Source organism: Cebus imitator, unplaced genomic scaffold, assembly GCF_001604975.1.
Source record: "Cebus imitator isolate Cc_AM_T3 unplaced genomic scaffold, Cebus_imitator-1.0 Scaffold170, whole genome shotgun sequence".
In the NCBI taxonomy this organism is placed as follows: Eukaryota; Metazoa; Chordata; class Mammalia; order Primates; family Cebidae; genus Cebus; species Cebus imitator.
Genome location: NW_016107485.1, coordinates 3606700 through 3625534, shown reverse-complemented (window position 1 = coordinate 3625534; position 18835 = coordinate 3606700). Strand labels below are relative to the sequence as shown.

Genomic DNA, 18835 nt, shown 5'->3' with positions numbered 1-18835 from the left:
AACTATTACAGCTAATAAACCAGTTCAGCAAAGCAGCAAGATATAAGATCAATATAGAAAAATCAGTTAATCAGTTATATTTCTATACATCAGCCATGAACAATCTGAAAATGAAATTAAGACAATTCCATTTACTAGAGTTTAAAAAGAATAAAATACTTAGAAATAACTTTCAGAAATGCAAGAACTTCTGAAATTAATTGGAAAATAATTTTTAAAATTGAAAAATATCTTAAGAAATGTAAGACTTGTACACCGAAAACTACACAGCATTGTTGAAAGAAATGTAAAAAGATGTAAATAAAAAGAAAGACATCCTCTTTACAAAGACTGGAGAAATCAGTATTGTTAAAATGGCAGTATTCCCCAAATTGATCTACATATTCAGTGCAAGCCCATCAAGATTCTAGCCATCTTGTTTTTTTTTTTTTGGAGGAAATTCACTGTATGTGTGTTTGTTTATTTATTTATTTATTTATTTATTGAGACAGAGTCTCACCCTGTTAACTAGGCTGGAGTGCAGTGGTGCGATCTCGGCTCATTGCAACCTCCACCTCCCAGGTTCAAGCAATTTTTGTGCCTTAGCCCTCCAGGTAGCTGGGATTACAAGCACGTGCCACCATATCTGGCTAATTTTTGGCATTTTTAGTAAAGATGGGGTTTCACCATGTTGGCCAGGCTGGTCTTCAACTCCTGGCCTCAAGTGATCCACCTGCCTCCACCTCCCAAAGTGCTGGGATTACAGGTGTGTGCCACAGTGCCTGGCTCTAGCTCAAATACACTGAAAGCCAGAATTTGAATTGATACTTAGCCTTCCATGTTCAGTACAACACTATTCACAGTAGCTAAAAGAAACAACCCAAGAGTCCATCAACAGAGGAGTAATTTTTTTTAAATGTGTAATGTACATACAATTTTCTTCAGCCACAAAAGGAATAAAGTTACAATACATCCTATAACATGACAACCCTGAGGACATTATGGTAAGTGAAATAAGCCAGATGCAAAAGACAAATACTGTATGATTCCACTTACATGAGATACTTAGAACAGGAAAATTGAGAGAGACAGATAGGGGCCTGCTGGAATGGGAATGGGAGCTTTTGCTTAATGGTTACAGGGTTTCTGTTTGGGGTGACTAAAGAGTTTTACGAAGAGTGGTGATGGCTGCACAACATTGTGAATGTAATTAATGCAACTCAATTGCACACTTTTGACAAAGACAAATTTTATGCTATAATCACAATTTAAAAAATTATACTTTAATATACCAAAATCCATTTACAGTATACAACTGTATACCTTAAATGGGTGAACTGTACAGTATGTGAATTATATCTCAATAAGTTTTTAAAAAAAGAAAAAAGAAAAAGTAGTAAGCTCTCAAGCTATTAAAGGACATGGAGGAATCTTAAATGCATATTGCCAAATGAAGGAAACCAGTCTGAAAAAGCTACATACTTCAAGATTCCAACTCTATGACATCTTAAAAGGCAAAACTATAGAGATTATGAAAAGACTGGTGGTTGTCAGGGATGCAAGGGAAGCGGTGAAGGGTAAATAGGTGGGGCCCAGACCATTTTTAGGGCAGTGAAACTATTCTGTATGAGAGTGGAATGGTGGACACAGGACACCTTGTATTTTCCAAAACCCAAAGAACTGTAGAATGCAAAGAGTGAACCCTAATGTAAAACAGGAACTTTCATTAACAATAATGTATCAACATTTGTTCATAAGTCGTAACAAATGGACCACACTAATGCAAGATGTTATTAGGGGAAATCATGTGTGAGTGGGGAAGGGTATGTGGGAACTCTGAATCATTTTCTGCATAATTTTTCTGTAAACCTAAAACTGCCCTAAAAAAAAGGTCTATTTTTAAAATTCATGCTTCCCAGAGAGAATGCTCTGAATTTTATCCTCTTATCATGATTCATAAGACTATTCACTTTAAACACAAATTACAGTTTTACAGTAGCTGGAGAGGAAGCGCTGATCCTTTTGCCACTGTAGAATATCAGGCACTACTGAATCATCTCAGGATTCTATCCTTTCCCTACTGCACCTCCTCTTCCACCCCCAAAAGAATTATTTTATGATCTCAATTTTTGTATTCATGTAACTGCTTCCATCTAGATAGTCTTTGAAGATTTCGGCATGTGGAAATACTTCCTTAATTTATGACTAAATTCCAATTTAATTATAATTATGAATTACAGTGACATTATTACACCAAATTGCTATGCCTCCTATTTTATTCCTTTATTCATTTTCTATGAGGTACCATTTTATCAGAAACCTAAGTGTGTTCGCTTTTTTTTTTTCCTTTTAAAAAAAAGGTATTGTTCTCTAAGGCACTGAAGACTCAATACAGAGGATTAAATTAGAAACTATAACTGTCTCAGAGGAAAGATAGCTAGTATATTTAAGTACAACTCTTCCCCACTCCTGGTATAAAATGATCCCCCCAAACTCCTAATTTTTATTGGCACATGGTATAAGCTTCCTTTTTTTTTTTTTAAACTTTAGAGATCGGGGTCTTGCTATGTTGCCCAGGCTGTTACAGTGGCTAGTCACAGGTGCAACTGTTGCACACTACAGCACCAAACTCCTGGGCTCATGCGATCCTCCCACCTCAGCCTCCCACCTGGCAGGATTATAGGTGCGCACCACCACATGCAGCTTGTATAAACTTCTTTAACTGTTACCTTGGTCTTTTCCAGCTTCATCTATATGCTGAAAATCCTTCAGTGTTTGAAGGTTACAGAACCCCTCTCTGCAATGCTGAATAACTTTCTTTGATCCATTCTTGATGAGATAATCCATTAGCGTAAGGGATTTATACACATGGCGCCAGTTCTTCCCATGGTCACTGAGTCTGTGCCATAGCATATTCATAATCTCTGAGAGAGAAATTGTGTTGAAAGTCAAGTCACTGATATCTAACATCAGAGAACTAGAGGGACCCCAAGGGTCATTAGAAGTTGCTTCCCTGACTTTTATTTCAGCATCGGAGTAATTTTTCACAAAGTTTTTCACTTGCCTCCTGAATGCCATAAGTAATACAAGTTCCAAGGTGAGATGGAGGGTGAAAACAATGGAATAGCAGTTTATGTCACTGGTTTATAAAACGCTTGACAGGTAATTGGTCCCCAGTTCTGGTACTCCCAAATACCAATAGTTTATATTGATAAAGCATCAATTTCCTGCAAGGAAAGCACAAAAAAAATTAAGTTATACTTTTTTTTTAACTCTATAGAGGATCAAATCAGTCTGAAAATCTAGGTTTCATTTCTAAATCAGCCCGTCACTTACAGCATCCAGAATTGAGGTACCATATAACTGTTCCTAGGATAGGTATGGGAAAATCCCTCATGAAAGATTGGCCTACATTATTTAAAGAAATATAGGTTGTCTTTCAAGTCCTAAAAGTTCCTATGGAAAACATCATTCAAACTCTTTGGCCAGAAATCTAATGGCTATAAAGCATTACATGGACAGTAGACAAGTCAACATTTTAAAAAATAGAACTTGCACTCTGATGTCTTTTTTCCTTTTTTCCAGAGACAGGGTATTGCTCTGTTTCCCAGGCTGAAGTGCAGTGGTACAATCACAGCTCACTGCAGCCTTGAACTCCTAGGTTCATACAGTTCTCCTGCTTCAGCCTCTCAAGCAGCTGGAACTACAGGTGTGTATCACCATGCCTTGCTAATTTTAAAATCTTTTGTAGAGATGAGGGTCTCAGTATGTTGCACAGGCTAGTTAAAAATTCCTGGCCTCATGTGATCTGCCTACTTCAGCCTCCCAAAGTGCTAGAATTTCAGGCATCTCTTAAGATATATTGTCATGTATAAAAATATTATGTTCTGAGAGTCATTAAAATGGGGGTAAAATTGAGTCTTAGAACCACCCACTGACCCTATGATTGTATTCTTTTAGAACTACAGGTCCTGAGAGACAGGTATATAGTCTGCTTTCTTGCTAACCTAAAAGAAAGGAGGGTCAATTATGAAGACAAACAGCTGCATGTCAGTGGACTCCACAGCTAACTCATGGTACCCTAAAAGCAATATTTTAGTCCCGATAAGCCTAATAAATTAGACAGAAAGGTTAGATTACTTTCTTTATTCACCTTTGGAAAAAGAAGAATGAGTTTAGGATTAAACAGTGTCAACAGTAAGACCCAAATAATGTGAATATTTCTGTAAATCCTGCAGTGATCAGTATGTGTCTATCAGATCTCAAAACAAGGACCCACAGAGAGGCCCATATACTAAAACTTACAAGGCATATGCAGCCCCAAAACTTGACACAATGCTTGTGAATGATCAATTCAGTTTATAGGAAACCATTCCCTTGCTCTTTTTCATTATTTTGCATTAAGGAGGGTCAGTTAGTTTGCAATTTCCCTAGTGATTCACCACTGCTGGCTGCCGAGACAGTGTACCAAATTGATTTCAAGCCCGGACGAGCATCCAGACCAAGCGAAACCTAGATAATCTATAATCAGACTTTACTAGAGAAACTGCACACATAGAAAAGAAAAAACGTTAAAATCCGTAACAAATGTGTTCACTATTTTTAGTTTTGCTTCCCTTCCTTGACCTTCTCAGATAACTAGCTCAGGCTTGATTAATTTCTGTATGTGTATTAAAGGAAGACATAAATTTTCAGAAGCATCCTAAATAAACTATCCCTTCTTTAAAAAAAAAAAAAAAAAGGTAAGAGGAGATAACCTCTTTTTGGTAAAAATACAACACACTCTTAACTAAGCAAGACAGAAAATATACCCGTATAACTGGTCAGGCATGATGGCTCCCGTCTGTAATCCTAGCACTTTGGGAGGTCGAGGTGGGTGGATTACCTGAGCTCAGGAGTTCAACACCAGCCTGGGCAACATGGCAAAACCCTGTCTCCACTAAAAACACAAAAAATTAGCTGGGCTTGGTAGTACACACCTGTAATCCCAGCTACTTGGGAGGCAGAGGCATGAAAATTGCTTGAACCTGGGAGGCAGAGGTTGCAGTGAGCCGAGATCACACCACTGTACTCTAGTCTGGGAGACACAGCAAGAGTCTGTCTCGGGGAAAAAAAAAAAAAAAAGAACAAAAAGGAAAATGTATTAAATATCTGTTTAATTAAGATTTCTCAGTAAGTCACTATCATTAGCCCTAGGAAGAAAAAGATAAGTTGTGTTTCTACAACTTTCTGATTTTCTCTTTTCTGCACTTCAAACAGGCATTTTTATGACTCCCTCCCACAGTGAAAACCTGATTTATAATATTTCAGTAACCTATTAAAATTTCAATCATGAGAGTTTTCTTTTTCTATTGTACTTTTTCACCCTCTACCAAACTCACATAGTGCAGAGATGCACTATGACATTGGCTTAGAGCAACAAACATTGATCTGTTTCTTCACAAGTCTATTTTCTTTTAAAGCCCTGTTAGAATCATAACTTGCTGGAATTGAACAACAAAAGTTCATTTTTTTTCTTTTTTGGATAGCTGTCTATCTGTATTCTAGAAGGACAACCATAATGTTTAGGTTTTTCTATATTCCCTAACCTGTATTTTAAACTTTTAAAAAATGTTTTCTTAAATGAACTTTCTAACCCAGAAAAATACCAAAATAATAGCCTTCTAATCCAACAGAGTAGTTTAAAATGGATGTACATGACACCATATCAAAATTAAATACACCCTCAACCATTAGAAAAATCACAAGAAGAAAAGTCTAGAGAAGTGAATTCATATCACTTACTAATGTACAGTGACTTGAACTTTACCTTGTGATATGAACATAGAATATGTAAGACACTGTTCTATTACTGCTGTCTTTTCAGAATGACAAGGAACTCAATTAATTGATGTTAGTTGTAAATTATATGTTGGTTTATTATGTGTTTTAGACACCTAACTACATGAAATTGCTGTTTACACATACCATCAAATAACTGTGAGATTGTAACTGTAGGGGTGTGACATGAGACAAAATTAGTGCCCAAGAGGGTAAATTTCCACATCTGCATCTTGGTTGTCTGGCTACCTAACTCACTATAATATTTAAAAATAGAGGGAAGAAGTTAAGTATTTCATGTAATAAATCTGAGAGGTCTTCACCAACCTCACTAACTACTTAGGTGTCTCCAGCGTCTGGTCAATTTCCTTCATTGCACTTACAACAATCTGTACTTACTATTTGTCACTTGCTCAGTGCCTTTCTTCACCACCAAACTAGAAGCTCCTTGTGGGCAGGGACTTTGACTGTCTTACTTGCCACTGTAATCCTATGACTAACAGCTAATTAGCAGCAGTAGGTGCTCAGGAAACATGTGTTGTGCTAATGACACAATGATTGAATGATTCTGCCTTAGAATAAACCTGCATTGATTCTATAGCTTTATAATTATAATCATCACTATTTTTTTTTTTTTTTGAGATAAGACCTCTCACCATGTAGCCCAGGCTGCTTGCAAACTCCTGGGCTCACGCAATCCTCCTGCCTCAGCCTCCCTAGTAGCTTGGGACTACAGGTGCATACCACAAAGCCTAACTAATTTTTTTTAACTTTTTTTCTTTTTTCTGAGATGGAGTCTTGCTCTGTCACCCAGGCTGGAGTGAAATGGCATTATCTCAGATAACTGCAACCTCCGCCTCCCAGGGTCAAGCTATTCTGTCTCAACCTCCCAAGTAGCTGGGACTATAGGAAGGAGCCACCATGCCCAGCTAACTTTTGTATTTTTAGTAGAGACAGGGTTTACCATATTGGCCAGCGTGGTCTTGAACTCCCAACCTCAAGTGATCTTGAATGCCCACCTCAGTCTCCCAAAGTGCTGGGATTACAGGCATGAGCCACTGCACCTGGCCTTAAAAAGAAATTTTTTTTAGACATGGGTTCCTACTAGTTGCCCAGGTGGTCACAAACTCCTATAAAGCATGACATTTAAAAAATAAAATCTAGCTCTAATAATTTTCAAGTAAAATTCTATAGTTTTGAGCAAATATTTTCAAATCATCAACAGATATTTCTTGAGAACCTACCATTTGTATAGCTTTGTAGAGAAATACAAAACATGAATTTCACATTAAAATTTACAATTAAGGAACTTTCCTAAATAATTCCAAGAAAAACAAACAAATGATTACACAGAAAAGATCTCTTAGTTTTCTTTTTAGCTCTGCCCACTTTCACAATGCTGTTTCCTTCCCCCCATTTCATCTGAATCCTAACAGGAAATGATTTATCAGGTGGCATTAAACTATTGGTCCACGATCTTTTATCCAAATCCTTTGAGGCCAGATGAGTTGTGGAATTCTTTTTCGGGTGTGGGGGGAGGGGTGGAATTTTCCACAGTAGTGCCATGAGTATAGATTACATGATCTCCACAGTAAGGTGTGGGGCTGCTCTAAACAATTAAACACATTAATGTGTCTGCAACAAAAACATATAAATATTTGGAATAAAGACTACAAATGGCCTCATTCCAGTTCAAGCCAAGTTTTACCACCAAATGAGTTGGGGGGAAAATTGGTTTCCAAAAATTTTTGGACTTCAGGATTCAGAATAAGGAACAGAGGAACCGAACTGACCTTATCCAAAGACTTGGGACAATAATGACAATAGCTTCTAAGAGGTTGAGTCCCCAGAGCCATCTCTGGAAAGATGCATTTAGGGTAGAACTATAAGGAAAGAACAGCTCTTGTGTTTGTACAGGTTCTGCCTACAGACATGACTTTGACTCGGAAGGAAATAAGCTCTGGCCAAGAATGCTATGGAAGAATGGTTACAGAGAATACCACGGCATTAGGATGTGTTAGTTTTGATGGAAAGAATACTGCCAGAGGCAGAGACTCTAATCTTTTCGAGCTCCAAGTATGTGTTCATTAATTTATTGAACTAATAATCTTCCAGAGCTTACCATGTGGCAAGCTCCATTCTAAGAAACGGAGAAACGTGCAAAAAACAAAGTCCTCACTCCCCTGGAGTAAACAGCTACTCTTCATTGAACGCTCACTATGTGCTCACACCTGGCCCTTGACATACCTCATCTCTCTCCTTTAATTGGGTTTCAAAGCCATGATTTGAGGTCCTGCTTTGCCATTTCCTAACTAAGGCTTAACAATTTCTCTGAGTCTCGGTTCCCTCATCGGCAGCACAAAGAATAATCACCAGATAGGGCAGTGTGGGAGGAAGAAACGAGATGCTTTGGAAAGAATTTTGAAAATGGCGGGTGGAGGGTGAGCGAGAATCAACTTTCTGTGTGGGCAGGGCCTTTCCTTGGCAGCCTCGTCTTCATTCATCCAACCCTCATTTCAGATGACGACTATGTACCAGGTGGGCCTGGTGCTGGGCACTCGGCCACACAGAGAATCAGACCAGCGATTACTCTCAGAGAACCGGCAATGTACTGTGGAGGGTAAGGCTGGATCTCGGGGAAGCTTCTAGAAGGAGGCAGGGACCGGATGGCGTCAAACCACAAGGACCTCACCTCCTGCGTATAGTAACGGCCTCATAGATGTCTCGCCCCGACCCGGACCCTGACAGTCCCGGCAGGAAACGGGAGGTGGGAAGGCAGCCGATGTTTCCAGACACCCCTCGAGCCTCATCACCACTCCCACACAGAGGCTCTTACCTGAAAGGAAGGTCTGGCCACTGCTCAGGGACCAAACCTCCTCTCCCCAGGATTTTCCACCTACGCCAGCCAGGCCCAAGGGCCCAGGCCCGTCCCCACTTCCGGTTCCTCACGTCCCCTTCCTCACTTCCGGCGCCAGTGCAGTTCTTCTCAGGACCTCAAGCAAGATGGTTGTAGATACCTGAGCTGGAGGGTACCAAGGGGAATGAAGGCAAATGTCTTCGTTTCACAGTCTGCTGGGCTAAGACATTGCCCTAATCCTCCTTTCAAAGAAGAAATATTTACAAGTGTGTTACTAGTGTCGTTTTAACTGACAAGAAACACCACCAGCACGAGATTGCCACCTCAAAGGGCAGAGAATGTAATAGCAGTCTATGAAGAGCAGAATGTGTGATGGGCAGTGATGGGGTAGCTCCAGTGACTGATGGCTTCAGGTGCCACTGACAGGTAGTTGTTGATGTATTTAACTGATTTTCTGTGAGCACCCGCTTTGTGTCAGGCAGTAAGGACTCGGAGATAAAAAGCAGCCCTCTGCTGGATACGTTTACAAGCTAGTGGAGGTGACAGGCACCATCACAGAAGATTGTGACGAGATATGTATGGCATAATAAGAGAGAAGAGAGCATCTAATTCTGCCGCCAGGTATTTAAGGGAGGTTTCAAGAAGAGTTTACATCTGAATTGAATCTTAAAGGATGACAGGGAGTTCACTGGATAGACAAAGTAGAGGAGGACATAAGAGGCAAAGGACACATCATGTGTAAAGGCATGAAAGCTGAGCCGGCCTATTATCTTGGAAAAACTACATGTACTGTACTTACTACAGCTGTCAGAAAGGAGCAGCAGAGGAAGGTGAAATAGCAGACGGAAATCAGATCATGAAGAACCTCATCCATACTGCAAGGTGATTTTATCCAGTAGGCATTGAAAAATGTAATTGAACCCATGTGTTTGAATGGAATATTGACTAGGATGAGGGGGAAATAACAGAGGATAATGAAATGCTTAGTAGACAAAAGCAACATTTGTTTCTATCTCCTGCTACTCCAGTCATAATTGTAATAATGATAGCCCATGATATTGATACTGACATTTAGGTAAATGAATCCAATATAAAATGATAGGAGGTATGAAAGAAGTTGGTGAGTTTGAAATATTTTTTGGCTGGCTATAATATAGAGTAATGCGGTGGGAGCCAGAAGGAAATCGAACAGGCGACCTGCAAAACATTGTTCAGGGCCTTGAATGCTATGTTGAGGTATTTGGACTTTATAAATTAGCTGGGGGCAAACTGTAAGTATTTTATACATTGAGATATAGTTTATGAAGATTTTTTGTATATATAGCTTATGTAAATCTCAAACGAAGTAGGCTTTATTATCCCATTGTACAGGTGAGAAAGCTGAGTTTGGGGAATATGCATATATTCTGCATTATTGATCACCTGCTATGTGCCAAGCATTATGCTGAGCTATGACACTAGAAGGAAGTTATAGTTGAATACTCTGATAGAGGAAACAAGAATAAATCAGCAATAGTAAGTAGTTGCCATAATAAAGGCAGACAATGTTATGGGAGTGAAAGAGGGACTTGTCTAAATCTGTGTAGTCAGGGAAGGTTTCGTGGAGGAGGTGAGCTTAAACCGAGTTTGGAGAAACAAATAGATTACGATAACTGCCCAGAGATATTTAACTAGGAAGCAGTTTACCTGAGACTTAAACCCAAATCACCTGTGTCTAGCTCTTTATCCTACTCTAAGGACAAATCTTTGGTCCTTGATTTTAAGCTCTATCAGCAGCTCAGTCACAAGTCTACTTGTTTTATTTGAAGAAGGTGGGAGATTCCAATTTTTTATTTTTAAATTCATTTTCTCCTTTTAAAATAAATGTTTGTGTGCTAAAAAAAAAAAATAGAATGGAAGCAGAATAGAGGAACTGGAAGAAGAACAGAATGTCGTGATAGTTCAGGCGATAAGTGATGAAGGCTAAGGCAGAAGTCATGGCCATGGTGTGAATCTCCACGCTGTTCACTCTCCTCTTACACATATACTTTTACATATAATGTTAAAGTGTAGAAGTTATGGGACTGTGCTCCAAATATGTGTGGCAATGAGGGAGAAGGAAGAGTCTACAGGGACTAAGAGTCTACAGGTGACCTTGTAAATGACTGTTGCTGTTCACCGGGATGAACATGTTCTGAGGAGCCAGTTTGGCAGGAAAGGACATTTAAATGCCCATCTTTGGACATTCGGACATTTTGAATCTGAGGAGCTTTGAGGGCAACAGGTGAAGATGTCAGGGAACAGTCGAATAGAGATAACTGAAACAAAGAAGAGGGTCTGGAGCTAGGTTCATAGACTTAAGAGTAGTCAGCATGTAGAAGGTGTTTGAAGAGGCAGGTGTCAGGTAGGAGATAGGGCAGGATTAAAGACTGCAGTCCCAATAAACAGTGAGGGAGTTGGTTAGGCTTGGCAAAAGTGTCAAGTGTTACCAACCTAGTGAAATTAACCCTGTTCAAGTGACATTGTATAAGGGGTCCCTCTTATCTGCTTTCCTCCATTTGGGGGCACAATTTAGTTGCAATACTGTAGCATCCACTAAATACAAATATTGTTCTATGGTAGCTTGGTTGGTTTTTTCCTTTAATTTGTTGAACATGGGGTTCTATAAAAGTAAACACAGTTTGCTTTACCTGGCTTCCAGGACACCATTTCTCCTTCTCATCTCCTTGACTCATTCCTTCTCAAACCTATGACCTCTCAACTTTGAAGGAGCATTCTCTAACCTCTTCTATCTATATTCACTCTGCGGTAGTGTTATCCAGTTGCAAAGTGGAAAATACTCTTCGATTCTGACAACTCTCAAGGTTTTCTCTTCAGCCTCTCCTGACCTCCAAACTCATATGTCTGACTACCTTGACCTCTGCACTGGTATGTCTCATGGGCATCTCAAATTCAGTAAGTGCAAAACCAGGCTCCTGGTCTTGTCTTCCAAACCTGCTCTCCCACGGTCTCTCCTGTCTCAGTAAATGACACATCCTTGCTTCCAGGTTCTCAGGCCATGAACCTGGGAGTCACCTTTACTCCTCTCTTTGTCTCTCACAGCTCTCATCATATCCATGAGCTTACTTTTGAAATACAAGGTGGCTACCAAGTCTAGATAATAAATGATTTATTGATGCTACATTCTAATGCAAGTTACCATAACATTAGCTATGTTTCTAGACTTTACGATCACCCTGTATACTCAAAATCCAACCACTTCCCACCACTTAGACCTTCCTGCTCTAAACCACAGCCATCTCTGGTCTGGACTATTACAGTAGCCTCCTAATTGGTCTGTCTTCTTCGGTTCTTGCTCCCTTGCGATCTAATTTCAACACAACAGCCAGAGCTACCCTTTTAAAAGTTAAAACCCAAGTCAGATCATATTACTCCGCAGTTCAGAATCTTCCGTTGGCTTCCATCTCACACAAAGTAAAATCCAAAGGCCTCGCCATGGCCAGCAAGGCCCTACATGTTCTGCCCTCTGCTCTCCATCCCAGCTCCTCCCCACCTCACTCACTATGTTAAACATGCCCCAGCTGAAGTCTTTGCACCTGCTAATCCCTGTACCTGCTAAAGCTATTTCCCCAGATATCCATCTGGGAAGTACTGGCTTCTTGACTTTGTTCTGGACTTTCCTCAAATGTCCTTTGATCTCCCAACGTAAAGTCACAATCCCCATTTCAGCCACACTCCCTGTGACTCTTGCATCGTTTTATTTTTCTCCCTAACAGTACTACCATCTGATATACCTCCTGTTTCTCCCTTTACTAGAATGTGAGAACCACGGGAGCAGAGATTATGTTTTCTTCACTGATGCTTTTCTGGCACCTAGTAAAGGCCTAACACAAAATAGGTGTTTAAACTTTCTTTATTGAATGAATGAAAAGAGAATGTCTGAATTCACACTGTTGAATAAGAAATACACATTTTACCACAAAGTTAAGTTAAGCGTAATTATGAACAAGAAGTTCAGATATTGGCCAGGCACAGTGGCTCACACCTGTAATCCCAGCACTTTGGAAAGCTGAGGTGGGCAAATCACTTGAGGTTAGGAGTTCGAGACAAGCCTGGCCAACATGGCAAAACCTCATCTCTACTAAAAATACAAAAATTAGCTGGTTGTGGTGGCAGGTGTCTGTAATCCCAGCTACTCGGGAGGCTGAGGCAGGAGAATCATTTGAACTCAAGAGGTGGAGGTTGCAGTGAGCTGAGATCACGCCACTGCATTGCAGCCTCAGTGACCAAGGGAGTCTCAGTCTCCAAAAAAAAACGAAACAGAAGTTCAGATACAAACAAATGACTCCTCAAAAGGAATTGATAAAAAATGTTGAAGTATGATTTTTAAAAAACAATTTCTCCCTTGTGGCCAAGTCCAGATTTCACATGTTACTGAATCCTCCTCATCTTGCTGCTATTTTTCTGACTATCTCATGATAGTGAGGACTGAAATGCTGGCATTCTCATGTTAGGGTCTTTATTCTTAGGATCTGCCTTTGCACTCGTTCAATTACAGAGCTGTTATGAAATAAACCACTCAAGTGGCCTTGCTTCCCTCCCACTATGCTCTGCATAACATGTCTGTCAATCAGTCCTTACTACCAAAATAACTTGCCTTTGAGATTTTTCTGTTCTGCAATCTGTCCCATGCTTATAAGGGGAAGGATTATATTCTGCTCCCTGGGGAGTGGTGCCGGTGGGAAATTAGCTTCCTCATTAGGGTGCAAGCTGAAAACACCATGATACTTTCCATGTAACACCATTCAACATTTTCCCTTCGCTCCCACTCCCCAACCATAGAATTTTTTTTTTTTTCGAGATGGAGTTTTTCTCTTGTTACCCAGGCTGGAGTACAGTGGTGCTATTTCGGCTCACTGCAACCTTCGCCTCCTGGGTTCAAGTGATTCTCCTGATTAAGCCTCCTGAGTAGCTGGGATTACAGGCACATGCCACCACGCCCAGCTAATTTTTTGTATTTAAGTAGAGATGGGATTTCATCATGTTGGCCAGGCTGATCTCGAACCCCTGACCTCAGGTGATCTACCCACCTCAGGTGGATTCTAAAGTGCAGGGATTACAGGCGTGAGCCACCGCACCCAGCCCCAACCATAGAATTTTAGGGACTCATTTAACCGCTTCACTTGTAAAGTCACTTGTACCTGGGAGATGGAGGTTGCATTGACTTGGGAGCTGTGAAGAATCAGAACTATAGCCAGAGGATTTCAGCATTTAAAAACTTGGCAGTAGAGCTGTTCAGTGTAATGATCCAAGAAGGTCCTTAGGAGGCTGAAGAATTCTGAGGCCAAGGTTGAGATGTTATTAGTTTTAAAGTAGCAACATGTTGTTATTTTTAAAATTATATCTTATAACGTGGAAATAGAAGGGTTCCTTTTCAGATATAACCAGGATATAAGAAAATTTCACAGACTTACATTAATAAAAAGAAAGCCTATTATTAAAGAGTTACAGGGCCAGGCACAGTGGCTCACACCTGTAATTCCAACCCTCCGGGAGGCTGAGATGGGTGGATCAACTGAGGTCAGGAGTTCAAGACCAGCCTGGCCAACATGGCGAAACCTTGTCTCTACTAAAAATACAAAAACATTAGCTGGGCATGGTGGCAGGTGCCTGTAATCCCAGCTACATGGGAGGCTGAGGCAAGAAAGTCACTTGTACCTGGGAGATGGAGGTTGCAGTGAGCCGAGATCGCACCATTGCACTCCAGCCTGGGCAACAAGAGCGAAACTCTGTCTCAGGAAAAAAAAAAAAAAAGGAGTTGCAGGTAGAAAATTACTTCTTTTAACTCATTCTACAAATATTTACTGAGCATTTTCTATCACCATGGCACTCTGCTGATTCTTCTTTTCTGTTTCAATAAAAATGTTGAGCAATTATAACCAAGGAAAAGGTTTTAAGAAAGAAAATACGTTTTGAACAAGGTTTAGTTATAAAGAAGGGAAGAGATGGAAAAAGACGCCATTTCACATTACAGAAAAAGTTTAAATTTTAGAAACCCAAATTGAGTTTCTCCTTCTTGACATGCTCCTCTTGGTGTTCTGGAGATTCATGCAAGGAACATCCCAGTGAGCCGACATTTCTCCCATCATCTTGGATCCAGGCCCCAAACTCTGAATGGCGCCACTTAGCAAGTAGCAATGTCTCTAATTTTCTGTAAAAGATGCACAGTTGGCAATCCATTTTCTAGCAAGAGCAAAGAGAAAGGAAGAGGCCTTCACAAGTTGCAGTTGATATAGGGGGAAGGGTGAGTAGTACATTTAAAGGTAAGAACTAAGGAAGTTGAAGGTAACAAAATCCTCAAAGTCAGTGGAAACTCTTAAATCCCAGAAAGCCTTCAGTCCAAGACAAGACAAATTGAAGTCCCAGAAATCAAAGGAACTGGTTCCAACTCATGCTGAACTGTAGCAAACCTGGGATGAGAACTCAGCCCAGCTCAAAATGTTTCTTCTTTTTTTTTTTTTCTTTGTCTGGAGTAATATTACAGGCTGAGTGCACGAACAAGGCATCTTCCCTGGAGTCTTAACATTGTGAGTGATCAAGGGAGATCTTAAATAAGTTCCCCCAAGAAACCCTAATGTTCCTCTGGATGCATGACTGTACCGAGAGAATATGAGAGTTTTCCTTAAGATCAGTTTGCTGATGGACCATATCTAGGGCTAAAAATTTTCTTATGTGAACGTAAGTGTTCAGGGGGGATGTTGTTAAAACTGAAACCAAGCATAAAGAAGCAAAAGTGTTTCAGTGAACCTCCTGCATTATAGTTTGACTCTGGCAGCAAGAAAACAAAACCACATAATCTAAGGCTCACGCCCAGCTCTCTGAAGCCCCGTATGTGCTAGTTCCTGTGTGGTTTGCCTACAGACTGCAGGGCTGCCTAGGGGTAGTTTGGAGGAGGGAGGACGAGGTGGGGAGGAAGAGTACAGTTAATGGATCTATACACTTGCCCGCACTTTCAGGGTGGCACCTGGAAGACAGCACAAAGTGGATCTGTCCTCTGAAATGCAGTAATTCTGATGCTTGAATTCGTCTTCCTTCTTGCCAGAAAGGATTCTAATAACTCGGTGTCAAAGCCAAGACATAAATTCAACCCCTTCTCTTCCAAAAGGTATGTCATTATACAACATCTGTACATATACTCTAGAAACTTTTAACAGTTTTATAATTTGCAGAATGCTCTGTATGAGTTAATTAAAATGAACCTCATGGATTCTCTAAATAATTGCTTTTAAGTACCATCGGCTAGGGCCTCTAAACTTTTTGCTGTGACAACATTTGTGGTGATGGGATTTGACTTTTATCAAATGAACTGGGAGAACACCTGTTCCTTACCCAGTCCATAACACAAAAATCTCCACAAACTGGCTTCAGAAGCATCTCAGGAAAACATTTTCGACCTTGGGATCACAGAGGTAAAATTCCATTTCACCATGGTCAGGATTTAATCCAAATTGGAAGGGGTTGGAGTGGGTGGTAGAGGGCTGAGCAGTGATGAATGAATACCATAACTCTGAGGTGAGGATTTCTCTCTTTGCTTGAATTTCTAGTTCTGTTTGCATTTTTGTGACCTGTACAAAGATCGCCAGTTTTCATTCCTTTACAAAAGGAAAACTTTATGTTGAAATGTATTTTGAAAGGGTGCTCTCTGTCTTCATGCCAGCAGTTAGGCTCCATCCCTATGACTGTCTCTGGTTTAGGTGTCCAGTCTGAAGATACCTGCTTTGTGTTCTTTGTCCCACCTCTTCCTGAGCATGAGGATTGAACATACCAACCAAAAGTTTCACTAATTTAAAATTTATCGTATTGCCCTGACAGGGATACTATAAAAAAAAAAATTACTGTATTTACCTACCTGGAATTAGGCCTTATTAATCAAATATATGCAACGTAATTTGCACACTGTTGAACACATATATAGATAAACTAGGAGAGGGAAATGTTTTAGATCTAAAAATCCAATGGGAAAGATTTCATGTGCTCTCATTGTATTGTCTGAGGATGGGAAACTTCAAGTCGAAGAATCTTTTGTTCTGCAGCAACGTTAATCATAAACTGTTTAGTTCTTTAGTGGGTCCTTTTTGTTTCTTATTTCTGGTTTCAGAAAGAACATTTAGCAGAAGTTACTCTCCTTTAACAATTCAGTATTGTATATAAAAATTTATAAAATTTTATAGTGATCCTCTTTACAAAACCATCCACTATTAAATGAGGAACACTGTGTAAGTAGAGGACCACCTAAGTATATTTAACTTTCAAATTTGAAAAAATCTGACTCATATCCTTTTTAAGAATTTTTTTTTTTTATAAAGAGAGGTGGCCCTGTATTATTGAATAAAACTGCTTTTTTAAGATTGAGCTTGGAGTGTTTCCCATATGGTAAACTGAAATCTTATTCTCCCCAATTGTAATAGATTTTATCTTTTTAAAAATGACTTTACTGAGGCAAAGGAGGTAGAATGATCAATCTATTCAATAGTAAGAAATATTTCTGTTGCTAATACAATATCCTTTTGAATATCTCCGGCATCTTAAGCCCTAGTGAAAATCCCTTTCAATTGCTCTATGTCTACCTCATAGGAATATTTTAAGAATAAATGAATTAACATCGATATGAAGTGCCGTAGGAAAAAGGCACTATAAAAATGCAAGGCGATATCATGATTAGTTATTTCTTTGAACCTTGATCGTTTTCTTCCCAGTTCTTGTACAAAATGTCTCTCACTTATTTCCTGAAGCCATCTCTTTTAGAACTATTGCTTTCTAGAAGAGTTGAAAATGACCCTAGTTCCAACATAATTTATTGATTCCCAGATAATGATACCCACTGGTGTCAATGACTGATAGGTTCATGCCGAAACTTGAGTAGAACTCGCCCTTGTTTCCTGGATCAAGAAAAGTCTGCAATTGTTCGAAATGTGTCAGTAAGTGTGATTCCATCAGGATTTCTTAAATAAGTAACAGTTGCTGCTGGGTACTCCTGGGGACAGATTATTCATTTTTGTGCCCCTATAAAACAAACCCAAAACATGTTCAAGAATCTTTATAAGTTGTTTGAATCAAACAGTAGGGTTGATAGGTTCCCATTTTGTCTATCTGAACTATTTGCACAGAATATCTTGATCTGTAAAGAAATAGCGTAGCCCTGGCTGGGCGCGGCGGCTTATGCCTGTAATCCTAGCTCTTTGGGAGGCCAAGGTGGGCGGATTTCCAAAAATAAGTAATAATAATAATAATAACACAGCCTCATGAGTCTTTTTTCTTTTCTTTTCTTTTTAAGACGGGGTCTTACTCTGTGACCCAGGCTGGAGTGCAGTGGTATAGTCACGGCTCACTGCAGCCTCAACTGCCCTGGAATCAGTGATCCTCCCACCTCTACCTCTTGAGTAGCTGGGAGTACAGCTGCACACCACCAGGCCTGGCTAATACTTTATTTTTAATAGAGACAGGGTTTTGCCCTGTTGCCCAGGCTGGTCTTGAACTCCTGAACTCAAGCAATCCACCCACCTCAGCCTCCGAAAGTGTTGGGATTATAGGTGTGAACCTCCGTGCCTGGCCTACCCTTTCTTTTCCACTTAAAAATTTCCAAGAAAGCATGGCTGTGTTTAACAAATAAACATTTTACAAACATTTATCAATCAATTACTATGTCCAGGCCTGGTGCATAGTAATTGATTGAGTCCTCTTCAGCAATGTTGACATTCAGTTTCAATAAACTTGAGTCAATAGGAATTCAGTAAATAATTTTTAAAGGTTTTTTTTATTTTTAAATATGCATTTATAAACAAAAATCTTAGAGAATTAAAAGAAACTATCACAAAATACATAACAATGCAAGTCTTATATGCTCTCCAAAGAAAATGTTAAGAACTATCTTCACTGTCTTAAAAAGATAGTGAAGAATGGCTGGGCACAGTGGTTCACGTCTGTAATCCCAGCACTTTGGGAGGCCAAGGCAGAAGGATCATCTGAGGTCAGGACTTGGAGACCAGCCTGGCCAACATGGTGAAACCTTGCCTCTACCAAAATACAAAAATTAGCTGGGAGTGGTGGCGGGTGCCTGTAATCCCAGCTACTCGGGAGGCTGAGGCGCGAGAATTGCTTGAACCCAGGAGGCAGAGGTTGCAGTGAGCCGAGATGGCATCT

The 18835-nt window shown here is 39.9% G+C and overlaps 2 protein-coding genes across 2 annotated transcripts in view; one reads left to right on the top strand and one right to left on the bottom strand.

The window, feature by feature from the left end:
• The window catches only part of ENTHD1 (ENTH domain containing 1), a 119897-nt gene extending 116840 nt beyond the window's left edge, over window positions 1-3057 (bottom strand). Inside the window, exon 1 of the mRNA XM_037744292.1 lies at window positions 2709-3057. Within this exon, the coding sequence (XP_037600220.1) occupies window positions 2709-3057 (349 nt within the window). The remainder of the gene's footprint in view (window positions 1-2708) is intronic.
• A 12494-nt stretch (window positions 3058-15551) lies between these two features.
• Window positions 15552-18835, top strand: part of GRAP2 (GRB2 related adaptor protein 2) — a 74634-nt gene continuing 71350 nt past the window's right edge. Inside the window, exon 1 of the mRNA XM_017544556.2 lies at window positions 15552-15800. The gene's annotated coding sequence lies outside the window, so the exon portion shown is untranslated. The remainder of the gene's footprint in view (window positions 15801-18835) is intronic.